This window comes from Lentinus tigrinus (genome assembly GCF_003813185.1).
Source record: "Lentinus tigrinus ALCF2SS1-7 unplaced genomic scaffold L226scaffold_44, whole genome shotgun sequence".
Lineage (NCBI taxonomy): Eukaryota > Fungi > Basidiomycota > Agaricomycetes > Polyporales > Polyporaceae > Lentinus > Lentinus tigrinus.
In genome coordinates, this window is record NW_027137953.1 from 151,571 (window position 1) to 173,633 (window position 22,063).

The window sequence follows — 22,063 nt, forward strand, 5'->3', positions numbered from 1 at the left end:
AGACTTGCGTACGTATCTCGTGTGACTCAAAATCAACCGGACAGTCGTCCAATCCGCGGAGTCTATCCAGCTCAAATACTACTTATAATACATGTCCATGTCCATCGTCGCGACTCCGCGTCCATTCCCTTGTCCCTCGTTCCTCCACTCCGGTCTCCCGAGTCCCCAGTGCCGCGACCGACACCCAGGCCAGTCTGAGGTATGGGGCTACGACTCAGACCAAGCTTGACCAGGACCGCCGGGACCACCACCGTTGCCCGTGCCGCGCCCGCCAGCAGGCGCACCATTACGCAACCGGATGCGTCCCCATCCACATCCCTATACGCTGCATGTCTGGCGGCGAACGTGGCTCCGTCGCTCCACCACTAAAGCCAGCCTTAGCCAGGAGGTCAGGGCGCAGCGCGGCGAGCCGTATCAAGACTCCGTCCTCTCTGCACGCCCATCTCCAGATCCACGTCCACCCCGCGAACCCCAAGAGCCGTGCGTACCCTCGTCGGATGGGCGGGGCCGCTTGTGTCAACGGTGCGTGGGGGTTGCAATGGGGACGGGGCGTGGAGGTGGGGGCGAGGGAAGTGCCGTTTTGCGGGCGATGTGGCCCCTTCGAGCGTCGTGCCGCTGCTGAGAGCGGCGGCAGCGGCGGTAGACTCCATGGGTGGAAACTCGGACTCGGACTGAGGCGCGTCGGGGTCGTCTGTGGATGCTGCTGCGAGAGCCTTTGCTTGTCTGTTGTGATGCAGCGGTCCGGACCAGCGAACGGATATGAAAGAAGGTATAGTGAGCACTAAACTCGATGGAAGGGGAAGAGGAGGACGTACCTTGCCTTGCGCCGCGCATACACGACGCGATGCTTGACCTCGTCGACCTTTTTGTTGATGTACCGCATCGCGAAGATGGTGACTATCAAGGTACCGATGATGACCCCGGCCTTGATGCCCTTAGCGCTGCTCTGGTTCGCTGTCCGACACGCATGCCCAAAAGTTAGCATGTGCGTCACGGTCTTCGTGACGATACGATACTGCCCGCAGGGGCTGCTAGAGGGGGAGGAAAGTGCTACTCACGAGTCCCGCTGTTGTTCTGCGACACGCCAATGTACACGACCGCGAGCTGCTTCGGGAGGGAGAGGATCGCCGAGGCGAGGAAGATGAACACGTTCATCCCACAGGTTGAGAAGATCGCCGTCGTGACTGCCCCAGATCCAGATGAGCATCATGATACGACCCGTCCAAAGCACAAGAACAACTCACAGTGGCTGGGAATAAGGCTGAAGCGCATGATGACGGGGACCTTGAGTCCGCCCTCGCGCACGACCTGCGCGTAGAGCCCGTACTTTAGCTGCTTCTCCTCCAGCTTCCTCCCGCGCGCTCCGCAGAACCACTTGAACGCACTGAACACGTATGCCGAGCGACAGCGAGACACGGTTTGGTCAGGGTCCCCAGACTGCTAGGGGATATTGATCGAGGGAGGAAGGAATGACGCACTAGAAGTTCCCCAGCTCGCCGAGGACGGTGCCTGCCGCAAAGATGGCGAAGCCGAGCCATACACCCCAGACGTCTCCGCACAAGAAGCCGACAAGCTCGTGGCCGAAGAGCTGTACGAAGACGTGGACTGGTCAGTACTGCATTGTACCTCACGAAAACTGCCAGAGCTACTAGAGCTGATACTCACCGGAGGGAAGGAAATGACGAACATCACGGCGATCGGGATGACCCAGGCACCAGGCGTGCTATCATGAGCAGGGCGTAGAACGCATCTCCATAAGCCGCACGCATACATGCCACAGCCGATATGAGCACTCACTCCCGCAGCCAGTCGGAGAACGGTAGCAGGGCATCCTCGATTCTGGATTGGTATACCAGGAAGACGATGGTGAACGCGATGATAGAGACGCCCGCGATTAGTGTCACTGCCGATTTCAATGTCAGCCCAGTTCGTATTCAGTACTAGTCTCCGCCCACACCACAGAGAGGTGGGTACTACGGGTAGCAGGTAGAGGGACCCAATACTCACATGCACCGCGCTTGGTCGTGAACCGCCGCCAATGTAGCAGCTGCCGTAGCCTCTTCCAGTCGAACGTCCGCGTCTTCTCTGAAAGGACCCGTGCCTCTGTTGGAGTAGGGCTCGGGGTGCGCATAATCTCGCGCACGGAGACGGCGGCATCTGCATCTTTGTTCACGTTGCCGTCGTCCTCTGGCAGAGTGAGCTCGCTGAAGGGCGGGGGAGGGGCAGTCTCGTCTTCCTGTGTGTCGGTCGCGGCTGCGTATGTGGGCGGGTATTGATGCCTTTGTGTGATCGGCGACGAGTAGGAGAGAGAGGCGCTGTGGAGGTCGTCCGCGTCGATCATAATACACTACTGAGCGGTGCGGGATAAGAAAATCGGGCACGTCCGTACCTATAGGGCATGATCTAGATATACCCGAGTCCCGGGAGAGGACGTCCTGGATCGAGGAACAAGAAGTCGTCGGAGTCTGACAGGTGTGAATGTAGGAGTGTGAGACCAGCGTGGAAGCGACAGTGGCACACCGACAGCCAGGTACAAGTGTGCTTGAAGTCACAAGGGGCCCGGATATACTGCCGGAAGACTCCTCCAGTCTCTTATACAAACACCATGCATATGATGCAGGGCGGACATGTATGGCATACTTCCATTCGCCAGCCGCACACTCCCCGAGGACGCACCCAGCACACGAAATCTGGTTACGTGTCCGGATACTGTAGCGCGGGGCACAATCGGCAGTGAGGGCACAGCCCGTACTGCGGACAGGGTCTGCACAACGTCGAACCTCCTGCGCATACGTAGATATACCTCGGATGCATAGAGACAAGGCGTCGCGAGCCCGTCCGTTTTTCTTCTAGAATGTTATTTGTGTTGCGTGGGGTTAGGCGACCGACGAGGCGCTGTCGCTGCGCAGGGCGAGCGCAGACGGGCGCACGCTCACCCATTGTTCTGCGGGGAGCCTTGTCGGAAGACAGGCCCGTATTATGCTCACGGCGTAATGGCTATTGCGTCGATGTGATGCGTATGTAGGATCGCCGGACATGAAGGATGCTGCGTGAGGAGCAAAAGAAGGGAATGGCGGTGTGAGCAAAGGTGATAGCGGGCGAGCCGCCTAAACGCCAGCCAGTGAGGACGGACCTAGCGGGATATCTTGAGGCTGGTTAATGGCCTAGAACAGATATGAGAGCACATGTGAGTAGGTGTCGTGTGTGCGAGAAGCAATGAGAACAGGAAGCGACGCAGACCAATTGGAGTGCAAACGCCGCAGTAGAAGCCGCTTGGGTCCTTGGCATTCTCTCGGAACAGCCTAGAGGGCTACCAAGCATGGGGGACAGTCACCGAATGGGAGTTAGAAGGCGAGAGTCCGGTAGCAGGTCCTCTAAACGTGTCCCGGAGTGACCGGTACCTTGAGAAGAGGTGGCGTGGACCGGATGTTATAGGTCCCCGAGCCGGCCGGAGTACAGCTACTGTGCTACAGGGCTACCTGCGGTCCGCGGACGATGATCGCCTTCCAATCCTGTGTGAACTCAGATCAAAGTCAAATCTCTACGCAGGTGTGCACAGGGTGTGCATACAATGATATAGAAGGTAACGTACTTCAGTCTCCTCGTCCCTGATCCGCCGGGCATCCATGTCCTGTAGTTGTTGACACTCTTGTATCGACAGCTTCGTTGAGGCCCTGGAGGTATGTATCACCAGGCCAACATCCTGCGGAACGGGGTGACCGTGTAGATATTCAGTGCCATCATGTTTCTTTGGGGATGTCGAGCAGGCTTGGCCACGGACAACTGATGCACATCGGGTTTCTTGCGAGAAGTCGGGTCGACGTAGTGTTGCGACAGTGCCACGAGCCTGCATGCGGTTACTGGTAATTCGTGAGCCCGCGGTCACCCACGTCACCCGCAGAGCTGGCTGCAAGTACTCTATGGTGTTTCCAGAGCGTCCGCGAGTGAGTAGTAAAGTTGAAAAGACCCGAGTATTTACAGTGTCAGGCTGTGCCACGTGGATAGGCGCCTAGACGACCACCATAGAGGCGAGTGGACTTCTTCCAGACTTCTTCCAGATCGCGATGATCCTCTCAACCCGCTCGTACTCTCCTGCCTTCTGTACGCAGTTCTGCAGATAATGTGTTCGGGGTCGCTGACGAGGTTCTTGATATAATGCTCAAAGTGGAGGCTTATGATGTTGGCATCGGAATCGGTACAGGTCTTGCCATACTAATCATGTCAATACTGATGCGCTTCCTTCAACGTGTACTAGCACTCGCCGCGGTCTTGCTTCAAGTCCTGCGCGCACGTTACAGCACCAGTATTGGTCGTCTGGCTACCGCGAAAGAGGTTGAGGGCGATCTCCACCTTGCTCGTGATGAGCTCGCGCTGCACCTTAAGTCAAGCAGAGCTCTCGCCGGTCATCCGATTCCAGTTTCTCCCACGTCTGGCCTTGCGGTGATTCGCATACCAGACACTGCGTACGACATGAAACAATTCCTCGTGATGGTCTACAACAGGTACGTCGAGCGTGATACGCACGAGATCGGAGCTGACTTCCTACTCACTGGCAGATTTCCGAGGGAGCGCGATATCCAGACAGTCGTTGATCCTGTCTCAGCAACCAACTCGTTTGCTGAGTACCAGAACCTTCCCCGGATTTCCGGCAGGATGATCAGAGACAAAGAGCTTTACCACCGTGTGGCACATCGCGTGGTCCATAAGAAGTGTCCCTCCGTCCATGTTGTCAATTATCTTCTGCATCTCCCATCATCTGAGTGAGTACTCTAGTTTGCACTTTCCAAGAAATGTAGAACTGACTCGGGGACTGTAGACCTCGTCTCTTCCCGCAATGGACTCCGGGCCGTTACCTTCGCCACCAGCTCCGCCGATTGGAGCCGATCTCAGACAAGATCAGGACATGTGGCTCGCAAATGGAGACGTTGTCATAATATGCGGTTCGACAGCTTACCGCGTACATGAGGACGTGCTCTCCCGTCGCTCGAAAGTGTTGAGCGACTTGTGCAGTGGCGCAAGGAGCGGCGGCGGCGCGGAGGAAGGGTCCCACCTCGGCGTCCCCGGCTGTATCGTCCTCCGCCTTTGTGATACCCCGTACGACGTGAAGCAGCTGCTCTATGCATTATATGATGGTCTTAGGTGAGTTGACGCACACCGTTCGTCTCCCGCGTGCTGGCGAGTGCTCACGTTTCTGTATGATGATAGCTTTGTCAGGCCTACCGAGGCTATCTCGTTTCCCATTCTCTCCGCCTTGACTCGTATGGCGCACAAGTACAAGCTCGATCTGCTCCTCTCCGAAACTACCCGGAGACTGAAGAGTGTGTTCACCGACAGCTTTGGGGTCTGGCACGAGCGTCGCGGGGGTAGCCGCGAACTCGCTACGGTCGAGCCTCGTCACGCCATTGAAGCACTCAATCTCTTCCGTCTGATCGGAAGAACGGACATGCTCCCCGCCGCGTTCTACATGTGCGCCCAACTGAGCTTGGAAGCGCTCCTCCGAGGTGTTCTGCGCGCCGATGGCTCGACCCTGGAGCTCCTCAACCTCGACGACCTGGAGCGCTGTCTGAAGGCTCAGTATGATTTCAGGTTCCGGCAGGTGCGCACGGGTCAGGAATTGTCCATAGCAAGCGCTACTTGCACCCAATCGACCCGCGCTCTCTGCCAAGAACAATTGTACAAGATTCAAGGGTTCATGCACGATGCGTACTACTACGTGGCCGACGCCGACCCGCTGGGGAACGACTTGTCGCTGCGATTTCAACAGTATCATGCAGAGGGCGATCTCTGCGATGTCTGTGTTCGCTTTCGGGAGAAGCATCTGCGTAGAGATCAGACAGCCCTCTGGGAAGAGCTCTGGGCGATGGCTGGAACTGAAGCGACACCAGACTCGGCATCCCGAGATGCTTCGTTCCATGACGTCTCCGACGCAAATGCTTCATCCAGTCCACACCCCCTGCAGCGTGATCCTACACCCTCTAGAGACGCTGGCATATGGCTCGAGGACGGCAACCTGGTTCTCATTGCAGGAGACACCGCCTTTCGCGTCCACAAGAGCCAACTATCCCGCCACTCGGACGTCTTCGACGGCCTCTTGGGCATGCCACAACATCTCGTCGATGACGTGATTCCGCCCAGCTTGGCGGACATGTGTGGCGGGTGCACCGTCATCCATTTATCAGATACTGCATACGACATCAAGCGGCTGCTTCATGCTCTCTACGACGGTGCTCGGTGAGTCAATTCCTCCCCCCGGCAGCATGACGGACGATGCTGATTCTAGTGCAAAGTCACGTCAGGCCTACGGGAGCCATGCCGTTCTCGGAAGTCGCTGCGCTCTCGCGGATGGCCCACAAATATCAGATCGACTGGCTCCTACAAGAGTCCACGCGCCGCCTGAAGACAGCGTTCCCAGACCACTTCGCCGTGTGGCCGGAAGACATGAGCACGCCTGCTGTCACCGTGGATCCCCGAGACGCCGTCGAAGCCTTCAACCTCTTCCGCCGCATCGATAGGCCCGACATGCTCCCTGCGGCGCTGTACGCGTGCTGCCAGCTCGACCTGGGCGTCCTTGTCCGCGGGGTCCTCCGCGCCGACTCGGTGTCCGTCGAGAACCTCCCCACCGACGACCTCGAGCGCTGTCTGACGGCCCGCCGCGCGCTCACGACTAGCAACGTGAAGCTTGCGTTGACCCTCGTGTCTGGTGAGTTGAGTCCAACGTGCCCCCCAGAGGTGAAGTGCGGCGAGTTCTTTGGCGACTGCCATAGTTGCGAGATGCAGGAATACTTCTACGGGGCAGATGCGAAGATCCTCGGGCCGTACTTCTCGGACCTCATCGAGAGCTTTCTCGGCGACGAGCCCGCGATCTGCCAGGGATGCGCTCAGATGCTGAAGGATAGGGAGCGTGCAGCCCGACTTGAGGCGTGGTGTAGCCTCCCACGTTATGCTGGGGTCCATCTGGAGGGATGGGGAGTAGCGTGAACGGGGTGGTGATCTCGTGCTGGGTGAGTCTATCAGTCATCAATTTGTGTGCATCTTCTGATAGCCCGCTCGAGCAGTAGAGGATACTTGTATGTACAGTACGTCTAATTGTGCCGCGATCTCGTAAGAGCCTCTCGATCACTGGAAGGGTCAGCGTGAGCACGCGAGGTCGCTCATCTTGAAGTGTGAGCGCGGTGGATGGTATACCATCATTCCGTCTCTACAGCAAACCTGAACGCGTGACGTCACGCGTCGAGCGTCCGACAAGACAAAAAGACGCGTCACGAACTTCCTCGTGAGCTTTCATGGTAAGTATTGCTGAGTTGGATGCGAATGAGTAAGTAGATCATATCACGTATGTAGTCTAAGTATCCGCTGAGAGCATGCCGTCTGTATGTATACAAGGATACACAGGCCCAAGAAGTACTACGCCCAGCCAAGTCTATGTAAGCATGTGAGTGCGTTGCAGTAGGAGTATAACTAAAAGTGCGAAAGATATCAGGATGCAAAACGAGATGCGAAGTGAGACAGACGTAAAGTGAGTAGTTGCGAATATAATAGCGCCATGCGTGGTGATGATGAGCATCAAATGCGCATGCTTTAAGCAGTGCGTATGCGTGAGGTTGCGCAAGATTACGAGGGATGACCATGGGCATGTGGGAGAAGAATCGCGGTCCCCCAGCGCATGAGGCAGAAAGGGAACGGAACGACACTGCATGTGGCTGGGCGCGGTCAAGATATCACCACAGGTGAACAAGACAAAGCGCAACCTTGAGAAGCTGAGCGCTGCGTCACGAGCAAGCCTTGCGGGGTGACCTTAGTCAGTCATGTTGACCTGCACGCCAGAGATAGTTAGTCAGGTCGGCGGCTCGCCACGGGAGGCGGGGGGAGAACGGACCGCCTCGTGGTCGTTTTCGTCTGGATCTTCACGCGCGGTCTTCTCGCTGTCCGCGTCCGACTTGCGGTGGCCCACAACACCGACCCCGCGCAGGAAGACGGCAGCGAGGAGAGCGCCTGTCGACACGAGCGATGAGTACGCGGCGTTCCAAGCAGCAAGGATAGACAGAGAGAGAAACAACGCACCGACCATGGCGAACGCGAACCCTGTCCAGTTCGCGTCCTTGTACGCCGTGAGCTGTGCGTCCTGGGGAGCGTTCGTGCCCTCCGCGTTCAGCGCAATGCCGTCCGCAGCCGCGCTCTTCTTCAGCGTCGCGTTGTACACGACCGTCGAGATCGCGAGTCCGAACGCGGTCCCGAGCTGCGTGAGCGTCTGGAACAGCGCCCCGCCGACGCTCTGCTCGTGCGGCAGACAGCTCCGCGCGACGAACAGCGTGCCCGTCGCGAACACAAAGTCCGCGCCGAACACGCACAGGATCGCCGCGGGGAACCCGAACGCCCAGTATGGCGCCGAGGGCACGATCACCGCGAACAGCAGACTTGCCAGCCCTGTCCCGATCGTGCCAATGACTGCGAGCGATCTGTCAGCGGAGCAGACTTGGAGTCACAGGGAAACGCACTGATGAGCAGGACGAGCGGGACGTGTCCGACGACGAGCGCGACGACGACGTTGCACAACACGCCGGTCACGAACATCGGCAAGAGCCGCACCATCGTCAGGATCGGGTTCAGGCCGAGGTATTCCTGGTAGTACAGCTGCATTGCGCACATCAGTACCTGCGTGGCGTGGGCTCCGGTCGACGTACCTGGACCCAGTAGGTAAACGAGTTGAAGCTGCACCACTCGAGGAACGCGATCATGAGCATCACCGCGAGCTTCCCGTTCGCCCGCGTCCAGATCGACACCGGCATCAGCGGCGGCGGCGTCCACCAGCGGCTGCGCAGCGCATCGTCGGTGCTCGCATGCACCTTCTCGAGGTAGTGCTCCCAGAAGACGAATAGCACCAGGAGGATCACGCCGACGATCAGCAGCGCGATGATGTCTGGACAGGTCGTCAGTACGGGAGAATATTCACTCAGCTGGAGCAACTTACACCCGGTCTTCCAGGTATCGGGAGCGGTCGGCCCATCGCTCAGGATGAAGATGATGAACGTGAGCCCGGCGGTGACGAGCAGTGCACCAACATAGTCCACACGTCTGTGACGCAGCGTCAGCGACGTGGCCTCGATGCTCAAGACGCGGCTTACCTATCTGTGAGCTCATAGGGCACGTCGCGGTCAATCGAGATCATTGCGCCGACGCAGCACATGAAGCTCAGCCCCGTCAAGAACCAGAACGTCGAGCGCCAACTCTGACTGCGAGGGTGTGTGAGCGGTGAGTAATGCATGGGGAACGCGACTACTTACGCGGTCAGCTGCGTCAGAACACCACCCACCGCGCTGCCTATCGCCGCCCCCACAGGCGCACCGGCTGCAAAGGTCGCAAAGGCGATGGAGCGGATAGGGGACGGTGGAAACGTATGCGCAAGGATGCCGAGCTGATAGAAGCCGGTGAGGGCATGAGCGGTGATGGAGGGAGTTAGCACTTACTGCAGCGGGGATTGAAGCGGCGGGTCCAAGTCCTTGCATAGCGCGAAGAACGTCAAGGGTGATCTCATCTGGGAATTGTGCGAAGACAAGTCAGTATTTGCGATGGAGTGCGGATGCTGATAATAGTAGAATAGTTCCACAGAGGTGCATTCTAGGGAAAGGGGACGCGGCAATCGAGGAATATTGTGAAAGACGTACCCTGCGCGAAGCCGCACCCAAGACCGAAGGCTCCCATGACCGCACATCCTGCGATGAACGTGACCTTGCGCCCGAACAGGTCGGCAAGACGACCGAGGAAGAGCAGCATACAACCCTACGATGATGCAGAACAGTCAGTACGAAGGCCGCGGGGTGCATCCAAAACATATGCAACAAAAAAGGCGACGTGCTCGGGCAAGGAAACGATATTGACATATCCAGGGACAGCGTCGAGAGTCGGGCTCGGTCTATGCGGACTTGAACAAAAAGCGCACTGCTCGAGCTCAGGCTGCTGGGTCCGGTCGGCGTAAAAGGCAAGGTCCCAGAGACAGACGAAATCATTGCCACCGTCTGTATGCGCGGACGTATGTGATCCCCTGGATATCCGAGGAGCTGCAAGCACGGTCGACGTCCCGCCCAAGTCCGAGAACGCCTCACTCACGCTTCTCACACCCGTCCGCGGCGCAAGATCGCACATGGTTTCATGGCCGGATGCAGTACTTCCGCGATGTGCGGCGCCGCCGCCACCCAACTCGCAGACGGCTCATCTGCAGCACAGGCTGTATGCGCCGAGCGGTGAGCCCTTTGACGCAGTCTGCCCTGCCAGGGCACTCTAGGCAGCCGCAGTGAATAGGTCGTCTAGACCCAAACTACGCGCTGCCAGCGCCGCCGCGTTGTGCAGAACTCTGTAGGGGCCAGCGTCCAGCTGAGCGGCCGCCGGTCGCGATAACTGTACGCTCGCTTGGTCGGTCCTCAGCTCGTTTCACGCCAGACCCACCTCTCCCTTCTCGCGAGCGCATCCTCTCAGATCCACGACATAGCAGATACTTCGTTGTCCAGCGAAAAAAATAAGCAGACTGTCTGCGGGACAAACTTACGTCCTCACATCCCAACCTGTGCGTGCTTAGTGCGCGCAGCACCGTCCCGTCTCAACAGGTCCGTAGCGCATCGACGAAGCAGCTGGACGAGAGCGAAGGTGACGTATAGTAGTATACTGTTCATAGCTCATGATGAGACGTGATAGATAGCCTATCACGCAGATTGCTAAGTCATCGCCCATGTTGACATATTGACTACCTATAACACCGCTTCGGACCCAGTCTGAGTCAAGAGCGGCGTCATAGCGGGTCTATAGGTATACCGTAAGCGACTGCGGCACCCCATAGTTATGCTTGCACCGACATGCCCATGGACTCGCCTGCGTGTCGAGCGATGACTTGCGTATCACTTGGTCTGTACGGGGTTGCGTTCGACACTGGTAACTCCAGGCACCGTGACCTCCCGAATGCGCCCCAGCAGTCAGGAACGGAACAGGGGTGCGTCTAGCGTGACGTACGAGCACCCGTATACATGAAAACATACCGAGCGTGTGCTTGAAACCCGGAAGAAATGCGAGAAAAACTGTACTCACCGAGCTGAGAGAATAGGCAGAGATGATCCATTGAAGCTTCGTCTCGACAATGTTGAGGTCCGCGCCGATGGTTGGAAGGGAGATGAACACGGCGGTAGTATTCGCGGTCTGCGAACCAAAACAACGGGCGTCGGGTGGGAAGGAATGTCAGGGTCGGTGGGAAGATCTTGAATTGTGTGCGCGCGCGTGCAAATTGAGAAGGTGCTCACGTTCAATATCATAGCGAGCGTAACGGTGCCGATGAGAACGAGATTCTTGAGCATCGACCGCGGCGGGTGGACGTCCATGCCACCATCCTTCTTCTCCGAGACGACGTACTCCGGCGTTTGGTCGGCCTGGAGGCTTGGGGACGCAGCTTTGGACATCGCGAAGTGAACGGGGAGACGACGAAGAAGTGCGGGGGAGAAAGGAGGGCGAGAGGTTAAAAAGTCATGATATACGGAGGCTAGAAAGTCGTTCGAGGAGGACGCCCAGCCGAGCGACACCGTTCTACCGCTCATAGCACCCGTGGGAGTCCGAGGCCCATATCGGGAAGGAGGCGTATTCAGCTCTGCGTGCATCGGACCCCGGATCTCGACCGCTGTCTGTCTTCGAACCCCCACGGAGACAACGCGGATGTCCCGCAGTCTCATGATGACACATTGACACAACTCGCATCGTCACGCTATGTGGCATTGACATGTTCCTAAGTATGAACCAGGACACGGCGATTGATCTGGAAGCGTCCGAGAGCTCCTTCCGTTTTGCACAGAATATGATGTACGTGCACGCTCCCGGAGCTCATTTCGATACTACACATATGTAGTCCAATGCAAAAGAAAAGCTAGGAAGACGCGCCGTTCCGACACGGGGAATCGAACCCCGGGCTATCGCGTGAGAGGCGATAATGTTAGCCACTACACCATATCGGATCTGCAGGGCATATTATTAACTTCCATTGGGACTATCCAGCTCAAACGCGATGAGAAAGGTATGGTACGCGGACGGGAACATGGTCGTGGTCGCGGAGAATACGGCGTTCCGGTTACACAAAAGTGTCGCGGCGCTTCAGTCGAAGAACCTCGGACGCATCTTCCAGCCAACTAATTGTGGCGGGCACTTGAAGCTGCCCCGGAAGATATGTTCGGCGGCCTTCCCGTGGTTCGCATGCCAGACACGGCGTACGACATTGAACAGTTCCTCGTGGTGGTCTACGACTCTGGGTACGTCGAGCGTGCCGGTGACCCGCATGAGAGCGGAGCCACGGACTATTAACTAACTCCTACTCACTGGCAGATTTCCGAGGGGAGCGCAACATCCACACAGTCGTCGACTTCGCAGTATTCGCAGCGTGGCTGCGCGACGGCCACAAATACCAACTACAAGCCCTAGTTCTCGAAGCGAAGCGCGGCTTCCGCTCAATCTTCCCAATGGACCTGAGCACTTGGACAAGGTATCACTTCGAGTTCGACGGCTCGTTCAGTCACCCCCGCGTCCGCTTCGGAACCACCCAGGCGATCGAAGCCATCAACGTCATCCGTCCGACAGGCAAAGTCCACCTCCTCCCCGGCGCGCTATATACATGCGCACAGCTGCCCCCGTCCGTCCTCTTTCCAGGCATAACGAGGGCGGACGGGAGCCTGGAGATGCCGAGCTCGGCGGACCTCCAGCTATGCTTCAAGATGAAGGAGCGCCTCCGGGCGGCCGAGCCGCAGATCGCCGTACGCACTTGACGATGAATGGACGGTCTGTGCGGTTTATGTGGAGGCGATGGCCCGGGGAACGGACCTTGCTGAGATGCGGGTGAGGCTCTGGTATCAGCTTCCTGAGTACGCGAGCGTCCAGAATGCCATCAGAAGTTGGGGGGAGGGCTACTCAGGGCTACTAAGGACTCGCGGTACTGTCGGTCGTGACGTGCGGGATCTCACCTATGTATATGAGCGACTGACGTGACACATACATGCTATTTCATGCCTTCTGAGATATGGATGTGCGGGTGTTACGATGTCGATGTGCGGCGGGAACTGGTTAGCCAACATGCAAGCTTTCCGGTCTCAATCTTGCATACTTACTGTGACAGCCACATAGTATCCTGACAGGGCGAAAGTAGTGTCCAAGAGTGAGCCAAGAGTCGAGGCTGGTGCCGGTGGATCGCCACCTGTGGCGGAGGCTCCATCATCATCAATCCATGTCCTTCAAATTAGATATCCGATATGGTGTAGTGGCTAACATTATCGCCTCTCACGCGATAGCCCGGGGTTCGATTCCCCGTGTCGGAACGTTTTCCAGAACTTCAATCTTTTTGCTGCACAGGACGCTATTTTGAAAGTACACTGACCTTTTGCTTGTTGCTTGTACCCACAGTCATACGATGTTCTCGGTAATAAGCCTGGCAGGAACAGCACAGCAATAACACACGACGATGGACAGCTGGAACAAGGTGACTGGCACCCGTCATACGAAACAGCGAAGCTACAGAGCACCAGGAACGCGCATATCCGTCATGCACTCATGCTATAGCCATCGGGGTATCCTGGACAGGGTATCAACCCACTCGACGCATCCTCCGTCAAGCAGCGCGCTCAAGACCCAACATCGAACACACAGTAAGTACTACTCAGTTAGGGAGCGCGTTGATCTGCTGCTGGAGCTGGCCATACACCGTCGAGACAGCGGGGCACCCAACGCCCGCCCCGTGCAAGTTCTGCAGCGTCGAGAGCAGCGTGGCGATGCGCGCCTGCTGGTCCGCCTTCGAGTTGCCCGTGGGGAAGGGCGTCAGGACCGGCGGGTTGTTCACCGCGTGGCCCGCCGCGACGTTCGCGTTCAGCGACGCGAGGAACTCGTCGCGCGAGGGCGGACACGTGCACGGGATGTTGATGTTGTTGATGCCCTTGCAGTTGCCCGTCCCGTCGGGGCTCTGGCCCGGGGTCACCCCGAAGTCGGGCACGAGCGCGGGGTCGACGCCGCCGGATGCTGGAGCAGCGTTGTTCGCTGGGGCGGACGCGGCGGGGGCAGAGGCAGCGGGTGCGGAGGCGGCGGGGGTGTCGGGCTCGGCTTGGACGGCGGCGGCTTGCGCGCCGAAGGTCGTCGCGGCTTGCGGGCAGCCGACGCCGGGACCGTGGATGTTCTGGAGGGTCACGGTGGCGGCGTTGAGGCGCGCGAGCTGGGACGCCTTGGAGCCGTCCTCGGGGAAGGAGATGCCGACAGAGGGGTTGTTGATGACATGACCTGCGGCAACATTCTGGTTCAGGAGCTGCGAGGGCGCGTGTCAGTATGCGAGTTCTGGTCTGGCGCGACCATTCCGAGAAAGAGCTCACCTGGATGAACTGGGTGCGATCAGGAGGGCACGCGCAGGGAATCTTGATGGGCTGGCCATTAGGACCTGCGATACCGTCGCAGTCACTGGGCGAGAGAGCGCGGTCAGTCGATCATCCCTAGACTTGTGCGCGAAGGATCTACACACCCAGTGCCGGTGGGGTTGACACCCGCGGTGACGCCGAACTCGGGGACGAGTGCGGCGTTAACGTCGCGGCGGACCGGACGCGAGCGCACGGAGGCGGCGATGGCAGCAGCAGCGAGGATAGCGGTGGAGAACTTCATGATGCTTGTGTAGCAAAGGGAGTCGTGAGGAGTGCTAATGAGCGTCGGGGAAGCGGTCCAAGTACTAAGATCTCAACGAGGGACTGTGGAAGAGGCGTGCTGCAGCGTCAAGCTAGCGAATGATCCAAGAGTACGCCCGGCGTAAGAGACAAGACGGTTTGTTCCAGCTGTCGGTGTGGAAGGAAGAAGAGAGAGAAAGAGACGAGGAATGGAGGGCCTCTTCGCGGGCGGGGCGGGTTTATATAGTATCGCGCGTTGAGCTTTGTCCTCGAGAGGCGCGCGGGAGCGCCCAGGGGCAGAGATTTGCCGATCAGTGTTGGTCGAGGGAGGACGATTCAGATGTCGGCGGTTGCTATCCCAACGAGCCAATCAGCCATCTTCATCTCGCTGCCTTCGGAAGTTGGAACGTCCCTCCTCAAAAGCTTGTGCGGGAAATGAACGTGTTTGCGCCCGCTCAAACCTTGTCTGCAATTTTACGAGGTCTTCCTGCCTTCGACCTTCTTATCACCGCTCCCGAACTATCAGCCTGAACGTGCGCCCTGTCCTGGCCCCTCGCAACGTGAACCCTAATTGCCGTACGAGCGACGAGCCTCCTGCAGAAGAACCAAGGCCACAGTGTTGTGTTTTCAACCATACTCACGTTGCACTTATTCTGGGGACGCCACATACCGCCAAGGCACTGAATGGACCCGCATCGTGGAATCCGTGGCGACCGAAGACATTCGTCCATGTGCATTCCTTGCGGAAAACCCCGTCGGCGCGCCGCCGAGAAAAGTTACTCGCGGCCCATCCAGGCGTTGCTAAAACAACAGTGTCAGCGATCCAGCGCCCGAAGACCTCACCCTTGAATCTTCTTCCACCCATCAAATGCAGCTCGTTGGGTCCAGAACCCAGATCATGCCCCGAGAGCTCCGAACGAACAAACGCGAGGGTCAGCGTCGACTCACGAGTCACTGTTGAACTTGTACTTTTGCGCGAAGTAATCATCTGCGCCTGGATGAGCGGGCAGCGAAATCCGTCCTCTCTTCTGTTCGTAACGTCAACAGCCGCACTGCTAAGCATGCACAGGGCTACCCGGTCGTCCTCGGTCGACATGCCGGGGAGGGAGTCGTTGTTCAATGTTGCCAGCCAACAGTTTGTGATGAGATCATGAAGTGACTGCGACTCACGGCTAACGAGCACAGCTTCAGACAAGATGGTTGATTGACCGACGCGATGCGTATGCAGGCTTCAGCTTGGGTACCGAACGTCCCCGGCGGCCACGGAAGCAGGTTCGGGGAGTCGACCGGTTGCTTGATCATGATGGACTACGAGTGCATATGCACTCGCCGCGGGACACGGGCGACGGACACCGAAGTCATTGGAACCTAGTCGGAATTGTCGACGTCGACGTAGTCCGGTATGGCAGGCGAGCGTGGTGCATATAGGGCGATCGGAGGCGTCCGGCGCACGCTGAAAGCCGCGTTAGAACGGGAACGGGTAGCGCGACTGCAAGGACATACTCACGAGTATTGCGGAGTTGGAAGGCGTTGTTTCCCGGTGAACGGGACAGGCCTGAGGACGAAGATTAAGCCCACACGGTTCCTCTAACGCAAGATGGAGTACTCACCGACGAGCGTCGACCATTCCTCGATCGGACCAATTCTCGAGAGAGGGCGAGACGCGTTCAGCCCACTCGCCTGAACACGCATATACTGGCAAGCAGGGCTGCACCATTGCGTTCCGTCGCGACCTTGCCAAAGCCAAGAACGGATGGACGCTGCCTGTTAAATGTTTGAACCGCGCCAGTGAGTGTTTTCTCCTCAAAGGGTGTTCCGAGCTCCGCATGCTCAAGCAAGCCAAGTACTGCATAGACCGCGCGGCGTCAGACATGCATAACCTTTCAACAGTGCATGCGAATTCCGCGCTGGCGAACGGGGAGAAACGATCACAATGAAATGACATATTCATACAAAGTGGTTCTAAAGTATCTCCGATATGGTGTAGTGGCTAACATTATCGCCTCTCACGCGATAGCCCGGGGTTCGATTCCCCGTGTCGGAATCTCTTGATCACCAATATACTTTTTCTTAAGTAGCTACTCGTGGTTTTCAAGCCAGCAATATTTAGGGGCCATGCAGAACTTATTGTTGCGTCGGCCTCTCGGTCTTCCCTCTACTGGCACAGCTCACCGACCGCATCGCGGTTCGACGACGACGTATAATGCACAAAAATCCCCAGAAGAGGCCAGAAAGGCAGCAATACTAGTACGCTGACGAAGAGTATCATGGACAGCGAACATGAATGATACCATAGGGTGGGCCGGCGGGACTCAGGAGCTACGCAACTGCCAACCGGGGCTGCGCAACGACGAACGCAGGCTGCCGGGTGGGCATCTGGAACGTGAAGTGCGGGTGTCCTTCGCGCCGCAGCGTGATGTGCTGGCCCTCGGGGATCATCCACTTTTCCTCTCCTTCCGGGATCGAGTTCGCGTCCATACCCATGTTGCGCTCCCATGACCCGAGTTGTCCCCTCGGAACTGCCGTGGACGAGGACGGCGGGTTCACGTTCATCGGCATTGGCATTGGCATTGGCGTTGGCATTGGCATGCCGGGGTAGGGGTAGCCACTGCCAGGCATAGGGGCATACCCGTATCCAAAGCCGAAGCCGTACCCGCCAGCGGGGACAGGGATACTCGCGGGGTGCAAGGAGTGCCCCTGTGGAAGGTTTACAGACACCTTGCGCTGGGCGTCGTAAAAGTCGACGCAGAACTGGCTGTAGGGACCCATCCCGCCTTCCCAGATCCGGAAAACGAGGGGCGAGTTGGGAATATCGACGGTGTAGATGGGGTCGCCTGGCTTGGGCTTCATCTGCAGCGCGCGATCAGCGTCGGTATCGTCGAGATGGGGAGAATACGAGCGAGCCATGTACCCCAATCACGCGAACGCCAGTTTTGTTCACGAGGTCTTTCGCCAGCTTGTTGTAAGCCTCCAATGCTTTATCTCTGTTCTGCGGAGTGCCGCCCATCGACTCAAGCACGTCGTCGAGTTCATCCTGGCCCATTGGCTTATAGCCTGGCAAAATACTCATGAGATGCTCATCAGCCCAGCAGAGCGGGCGGGCGGAGGCAGCAGCTTGCTGAGACCTCTGGCCCTCAGGCTGCCTCGCTGGCCGGGGGCGCGCAGTCGGGGTGGGCTATGAGGAAGCGATATTGTCACGTCACAGACCAGCAACGAAGGTGCGTACGTGCGGTGCTTACCACTGAACTTGAAGGACGCTGCATCGCGCTCTGAGCGAAGTTCGAACAGGTGATAGTACACAGCCACTTCGCCCAGCATGCTTTTTCAATTTGGCCCATCAGATCTTCAGAAACGCTGAGACACTCCGTGCCGTGCGGGGCCCACCTCATGTGTCTGCTCGTCGTCTCCAAACAATGCCAACGCGCACTGGAGCGAACAGCTCTATTAATACACTACTCCTACGACCTTAGGCCACGATAATGCATGCATGCGGAATACAAGTCAACAAGTCGATGTGCGATGCGATCGCGTCAAGTATGTATGTACGTGCATAGGAGGTGATCTTGCGGTGCCCGTCAAGGTCAGAGTCGAGGTCAAGGTCAAGGTCAAGGTTGGTATCTCCAGACGATAAGAGTCCATGCGCATACATCATCCCGCGCCGCGGTGCGCGCCCTACTCGGGCGGTAGTGGAGAAGTACTTAGAGGGAGGGCCGCAACGCTTACGCGTGCGCTAGGATATGTACAAGAGGGAACGGAGGTGCGAGTAGGGGGAGACGGAGACGGAGACGGCGAGAGTGAGAGGGAGAGAGGCCCGAGTCATCCAGAAAGTCATGCGTGGGGCGAGTAGGAGAATCAAACGAACGTGAGGGGGGTACGGGGTAAGCGACGGACAAGGTGGGGGGAGGGGGCACAGAATCAATGAGGGAACAGGCAGGCAGCGACAGCCACAACCACGACGGCTAGCGTACAGTACATCCCGGCATCCGGACCAGCGGGAGGTCACACTCGACACTCACCGCGGCGGCAGCGACTCGTACGACGGCGGCAACGAGTGCGCATCCGACGACCCGCCGTGCACCGTCTCGCTCCCGTCGTAGCTCTCGTCCTCCGTCACCCCCCGCGAGTGCCCGCCCGCGGCGGTATAGAACGTGGCGTCGCTCGCCTCCGCCTCGTGCCCGTGCCCTTCGTGCACGCCGTACGCAGCGTCGTACGGGTTCACCATGGGCGCAGGGTCCGAGAACGGGTTCTTCGGCGGCGACGTCGACGGGGGCGCCATACTTGGCAGCGGGGGTGGGGGCGCCTGCGAGTGCGAGGGTAGCTGCGGAACGGGGGGTGATGGATGGCTGGGAGGCGTGCTTGGGTAGTGCTGCGTCTGCGCGTGCTCGGACTGCTGTCTCGTCGCGGTGTGGATCTTCGTGCGGTACCGCGGGGCCTCGCCAGCCTGCACGGTGAACGTCTCGGGTGGGGGCGAGCCGTACCCGCGTGGAGGTGCTTGCCGTTGGTAAGACATGCCCTGCGGGCCGGTTGGAGGGTGCGGGACACGGTGGCTGTCGGCGAAGGGGTCGCGCGGGGGAGATGTGACGCGCTGTTGGGAAGGAGGGACAGGATACGCATAGCCTGCGCCTGGTGGGAGAGCAGCACCAGCGTATGGGCGTTCGCTCATCGGTTGCTCGGCACGACGGGGCTGGGGCGCGTAGACGTTGAAGCTAGGCTGACCATACTTTGTCAACGGGATGTCTGTCCCAGAGGCAGCAGGGTTGAACGCCGCGACAGAGGCCGTCGACTGCATGACCGCGGGATTACCATACGGCAAGCTGGGTGCAGAAGCCATGTTCATCTTCGCCTGCCGCGCCTTGCGCCTGTCGTAAATCACCTGCGGCTTGACCTTGTTCATCTGGTGGTAGATGTACCACATCGCGCCAATGGTAATCAGCGTCGTCACACCGAGCACGACGTCCTTGATGATCGTGTCCGACGTGCTCGACGTCCCGTCCTGGCTCTGCTCGAGCGCGACCCCGAGGTAGACGGTGATGAACTGCTTCGGGAGCGAGAGGATGGCTGCAATCGAGAACGTGATCACGCCCATACCGCACGTCGAGAACACCGCCGTCGTGACTGCGCACATAAACTGGTCAGCTATGATAGAGAAGGAAGGGAAGGAGATGTACAGTGACCGGGGATGGCGCTCAACCGCGCGATGAGGGCAATCTTGAACCCGCCCTCGCGCACGACGCGCGCCAGGCACGCATACGACAGCTTCGTCCGCTCGAGCTTCTCGCCGCGTGCGGAGCAGCAGTACTTGAACGCGCTGTGCGGGTATAAGACATGAAATCTCTCTGCGAAGGGAAACCGAAGCACTCACTAGAAGTTGCCGAGTTCACCGAGGAAGGTGCCCGCTGCGACGATGCCAAAGCCGGGACCGAGGCCCCAGACAAGGCCGCACAGGATGGCGACAATTTCGTGGCCAAAGAGCTGCCGGTTGTGAGCACGCACGCACGTGGAACGATCAACAAGCGGACTTACCGGAGGGAAGGAGATGACGAAGAGAACGGCGATCGGGATCGTCCAGCCGTATGGAAGACTGTGAATGAAGCGTTAGCGTCGTGCGTGGAAAAGGTACTGCGAAGTACAGAAGAACGGGATCGACATGCTTAAAGAAGTTTCACTATGTAACGATGCGTCGCTCGAGAAAGATTGTGCACGAGTGCTAGGCAGCGGAGACGAGTATTCAACGTCCCTGCACGCGCGAGAGTGCGGACAGGATTCGCGCGAGACGAACGCTGAAATCTCCTTGGGAACATAACGCTACTCGCCGAGGGCCATCGGGCGTGGTCGGCGCGCACTCCCCTCGCGTCTACACATGTCGGAGTACGATCGACCAGCCGTGACCTCGCGTGCGGCTGAGATGGCACATACGAACAGTCTTAGTGGCAGGTGGAGGGACAGACAGCTGCCCCTCGAAACGGGACCGCGAGATGACACTGCGAAACCAAGTTCTTCCCCGCGTGCTCGCCAGACGGCCCCATGTGGGATCACGCCTCGGCGTGAAGGCAAAGGCAAGGCCCTTCAACAGTAGCACGCGGCGACTGACACCCGCGCCCTCTGGCGAGAGGTGTTGGACGGCGCGTATGGCCCCAAAGGAGACTGAATATGAATGAATACCTGGTCATGTCACGTAGTACGAGGCGCTGTAAAGTCAACCACAATGCAATGTGCGAACATGGGACAATTTCTATGCGCGGTACGTTATGTTGGAAGAAGCTTGCTGGGTGCCGTGCGATCATCCGCATAAGTGACGCCGCGAACAGTCGAGCAGCAGCATCATAGCATGTGCAAAAGCGGGGGCTCCCCCGGGACCGCGGGCAGACCTCTCCCTGGACTGGAAAGCAAGCAAAACGATATATCTGCACGTCGTAAAAGCGACTGATGCATTGACGGGGCACAAGGAAGAAGAACATCGGGAAAATGTAGAGAAGAAAATGAACATGGAAAGAAGAGCGGGACTCACTCATGCATCCAGGTAGCGGCAGGTTTAAGCCAGTTGACGATTTGGGAGTGGTAGACGGTGAAGAGGATGACACCGACCAAGCAGACGATAAAGATGACATAGTACCCTGCGCGCAAGGATCAATAACGCATCCAAGAGAAAGCGACAGGGACACACACATAACCAGTCCCTGCGTATCCAGTACCTCCACTTGAGCATGGCCTCCCAGTCAAACACGCTGTTCTTCGCGAGCTCCTTGGCCTCGCTCGGAGTCGGACTCGGGGTCCTGTTCACGGCGCGAACATCGACAGCGACATGGCCGCCGATGGCCTGCTTCGGAAGACCGGAAGGCTTGTCGCGTTCGGGGTCGCTGGAGGAGTCGCTGTCGAGGGAGGCGGCGCTGCCGTCGTAGCGGCTGTTTGGGGGATACGGGTATGTAGGTGCAGTGCCGACGCTGGCGTAGGGTATGTTCGAGGAGGGCTCGCGAGGGGAGCCAGGGTACGCCTGGTACGGGGACGCCATCGCGGCGCAAGTTGGTTGAAAAGTGGGTTAGATGAAGTCGGGTGTCGCGTCGGGGTAGACCAGCCAGCCAGAGACGAGCGAGCGCAGCGTTCGTAAACAGACGTGGCAGGTGAGAAAGCGGGCAGCAGAAGGAGGAGGAGAGAGGGAGGAGGAGAGATGGGGTGGAGCAGAAGGCGGCAGGAGATGGGCGTTGCTCCCCGTCGTTGTGCTTGGCCGTGCGCGTTTCCCACGGCGCGCCTGCTGTGCGCACCCTCGCATCGCCCGCTCGCCCGCCTTTTGTTGCGCTTCGCCGACTATTGTCTTCTACGAGTGCCCTGGAATGCTAAGTAGCTGACTACGACAACCACCACTGGGATTGCGTTCTTCGTCTGTGCGACCTCCATTCCTCGACCGTTCCTGCAGG

At 58.5% G+C, this 22,063-nt stretch overlaps 9 protein-coding genes and 3 non-coding genes across 12 annotated transcripts; 4 read left to right on the top strand and 8 right to left on the bottom strand.

Annotated features, from left to right (window-relative positions):
* Positions 1-781: 781 nt before the first annotated feature.
* Positions 782-2,341, bottom strand: L226DRAFT_471368 (uncharacterized protein; the record flags this gene model as incomplete). Its single annotated transcript, XM_067676377.1, has 7 exons — positions 782-944; positions 1,055-1,184; positions 1,245-1,384; positions 1,479-1,588; positions 1,666-1,723; positions 1,798-1,903; positions 2,014-2,341. 7 exons carry the CDS (start codon positions 2,339-2,341, stop codon positions 782-784), a joined length of 1,035 nt encoding a protein of 344 aa, XP_067530308.1.
* A 3,519-nt stretch (positions 2,342-5,860) lies between these two features.
* Positions 5,861-6,978, top strand: L226DRAFT_471327 (uncharacterized protein; the record flags this gene model as incomplete). The annotated part of the gene is made up of 2 exons (XM_067676372.1): positions 5,861-6,231; positions 6,288-6,978. 2 exons carry the CDS (start codon positions 5,861-5,863, stop codon positions 6,976-6,978), a joined length of 1,062 nt encoding a protein of 353 aa, XP_067530309.1.
* Positions 6,979-7,834: 856 nt separating this feature from the next.
* On the bottom strand, positions 7,835-11,360 carry L226DRAFT_471323 (efflux transporter; the record flags this gene model as incomplete). Its single annotated transcript, XM_067676371.1, has 11 exons — positions 7,835-7,992; positions 8,062-8,445; positions 8,496-8,631; positions 8,682-8,917; positions 8,969-9,072; positions 9,123-9,230; positions 9,282-9,412; positions 9,465-9,532; positions 9,663-9,777; positions 11,074-11,181; positions 11,283-11,360. The coding sequence occupies 11 exons, from the start codon at positions 11,358-11,360 to the stop codon at positions 7,835-7,837; spliced, it is 1,626 nt and encodes a 541-aa protein (XP_067530310.1).
* A 552-nt stretch (positions 11,361-11,912) lies between these two features.
* L226DRAFT_t255 lies at positions 11,913-11,984 on the bottom strand. The gene has a single exon. It is a non-coding gene; the product is annotated as a tRNA-Glu (tRNA).
* Positions 11,985-12,034: 50 nt separating this feature from the next.
* On the top strand, positions 12,035-12,888 carry L226DRAFT_515436 (uncharacterized protein; the record flags this gene model as incomplete). The annotated part of the gene is given in 3 exon segments (XM_067678444.1): positions 12,035-12,161; positions 12,179-12,286; positions 12,358-12,888. The coding sequence occupies 3 exon segments, from the start codon at positions 12,035-12,037 to the stop codon at positions 12,783-12,785; spliced, it is 663 nt and encodes a 220-aa protein (XP_067530311.1). The 3' UTR covers positions 12,786-12,888.
* A 371-nt stretch (positions 12,889-13,259) lies between these two features.
* On the top strand, positions 13,260-13,331 carry L226DRAFT_t252. The gene has a single exon. It is a non-coding gene; the product is annotated as a tRNA-Glu (tRNA).
* A 338-nt stretch (positions 13,332-13,669) lies between these two features.
* Positions 13,670-14,652, bottom strand: L226DRAFT_548048 (uncharacterized protein; the record flags this gene model as incomplete). Its single annotated transcript, XM_067682557.1, has 3 exons — positions 13,670-14,305; positions 14,370-14,454; positions 14,516-14,652. The coding sequence occupies 3 exons, from the start codon at positions 14,650-14,652 to the stop codon at positions 13,670-13,672; spliced, it is 858 nt and encodes a 285-aa protein (XP_067530312.1).
* A 169-nt stretch (positions 14,653-14,821) lies between these two features.
* On the bottom strand, positions 14,822-15,625 carry L226DRAFT_539570 (uncharacterized protein). The gene is made up of 2 exons (XM_067681697.1): positions 15,322-15,625; positions 14,822-15,245 (listed from the first exon to the last, which is right to left on the bottom strand). The coding sequence occupies exons 1-2, from the start codon at positions 15,514-15,516 to the stop codon at positions 15,219-15,221; spliced, it is 222 nt and encodes a 73-aa protein (XP_067530313.1). The 5' UTR covers positions 15,517-15,625; the 3' UTR covers positions 14,822-15,218.
* Positions 15,626-15,856: 231 nt separating this feature from the next.
* Positions 15,857-16,506, bottom strand: L226DRAFT_539571 (uncharacterized protein). Its single transcript, XM_067681698.1, has 3 exons — positions 16,262-16,506; positions 16,159-16,206; positions 15,857-16,104 (listed from the first exon to the last, which is right to left on the bottom strand). Exons 1-3 carry the CDS (start codon positions 16,366-16,368, stop codon positions 16,020-16,022), a joined length of 240 nt encoding a protein of 79 aa, XP_067530314.1. The 5' UTR covers positions 16,369-16,506; the 3' UTR covers positions 15,857-16,019.
* A 117-nt stretch (positions 16,507-16,623) lies between these two features.
* L226DRAFT_t253 lies at positions 16,624-16,695 on the top strand. The gene has a single exon. It is a non-coding gene; the product is annotated as a tRNA-Glu (tRNA).
* A 67-nt stretch (positions 16,696-16,762) lies between these two features.
* L226DRAFT_539572 (uncharacterized protein) lies at positions 16,763-17,930 on the bottom strand. The gene is made up of 3 exons (XM_067681699.1): positions 17,891-17,930; positions 17,563-17,826; positions 16,763-17,501 (listed from the first exon to the last, which is right to left on the bottom strand). The coding sequence occupies exons 1-3, from the start codon at positions 17,912-17,914 to the stop codon at positions 16,971-16,973; spliced, it is 819 nt and encodes a 272-aa protein (XP_067530315.1). The 5' UTR covers positions 17,915-17,930; the 3' UTR covers positions 16,763-16,970.
* A 733-nt stretch (positions 17,931-18,663) lies between these two features.
* L226DRAFT_548049 (uncharacterized protein) lies at positions 18,664-21,660 on the bottom strand (the record flags this gene model as incomplete). Its single annotated transcript, XM_067682558.1, has 7 exons — positions 18,664-19,164; positions 19,192-19,766; positions 19,820-19,959; positions 20,014-20,123; positions 20,175-20,232; positions 21,160-21,265; positions 21,318-21,660. The coding sequence occupies 7 exons, from the start codon at positions 21,658-21,660 to the stop codon at positions 18,664-18,666; spliced, it is 1,833 nt and encodes a 610-aa protein (XP_067530316.1).
* Between the last annotated feature and the right edge of the window lie 403 nt (positions 21,661-22,063).

Excerpts from the sequence above, each read along its gene's own strand:
- L226DRAFT_539570 (XM_067681697.1), bottom strand. The coding sequence starts at position 15,516 with ATGGGTGGAAGAAGATTCAAGGGTGAGGTCTTCGGGCGCTGGATCGCT. Across the intron at positions 15,246-15,321 it reads GTCCATTCAGTGCCTTGGCG|GAGGCTCGTCGCTCGTACGG; the intron begins GTATGTGGCGTC and ends GTTCTTCTGCAG.
- L226DRAFT_539571 (XM_067681698.1), bottom strand. The coding sequence starts at position 16,368 with ATGGTGCAGCCCTGCTTGCCAGTATATGCGTGTTCAGGCGAGTGGGCT. Across the intron at positions 16,207-16,261 it reads GGAATGGTCGACGCTCGTCG|GCCTGTCCCGTTCACCGGGA; the intron begins GTGAGTACTCCA and ends CTTCGTCCTCAG. Across the intron at positions 16,105-16,158 it reads CTTCCAACTCCGCAATACTC|CGTGCGCCGGACGCCTCCGA; the intron begins GTGAGTATGTCC and ends CGCGGCTTTCAG.
- L226DRAFT_539572 (XM_067681699.1), bottom strand. The coding sequence starts at position 17,914 with ATGCAGCGTCCTTCAAGTTCAGTG. Across the intron at positions 17,827-17,890 it reads AGCGTCCTTCAAGTTCAGTG|CCCACCCCGACTGCGCGCCC; the intron begins GTAAGCACCGCA and ends GCTTCCTCATAG. Across the intron at positions 17,502-17,562 it reads CTGGCGTTCGCGTGATTGGG|ATGAAGCCCAAGCCAGGCGA; the intron begins GTACATGGCTCG and ends CGCGCGCTGCAG.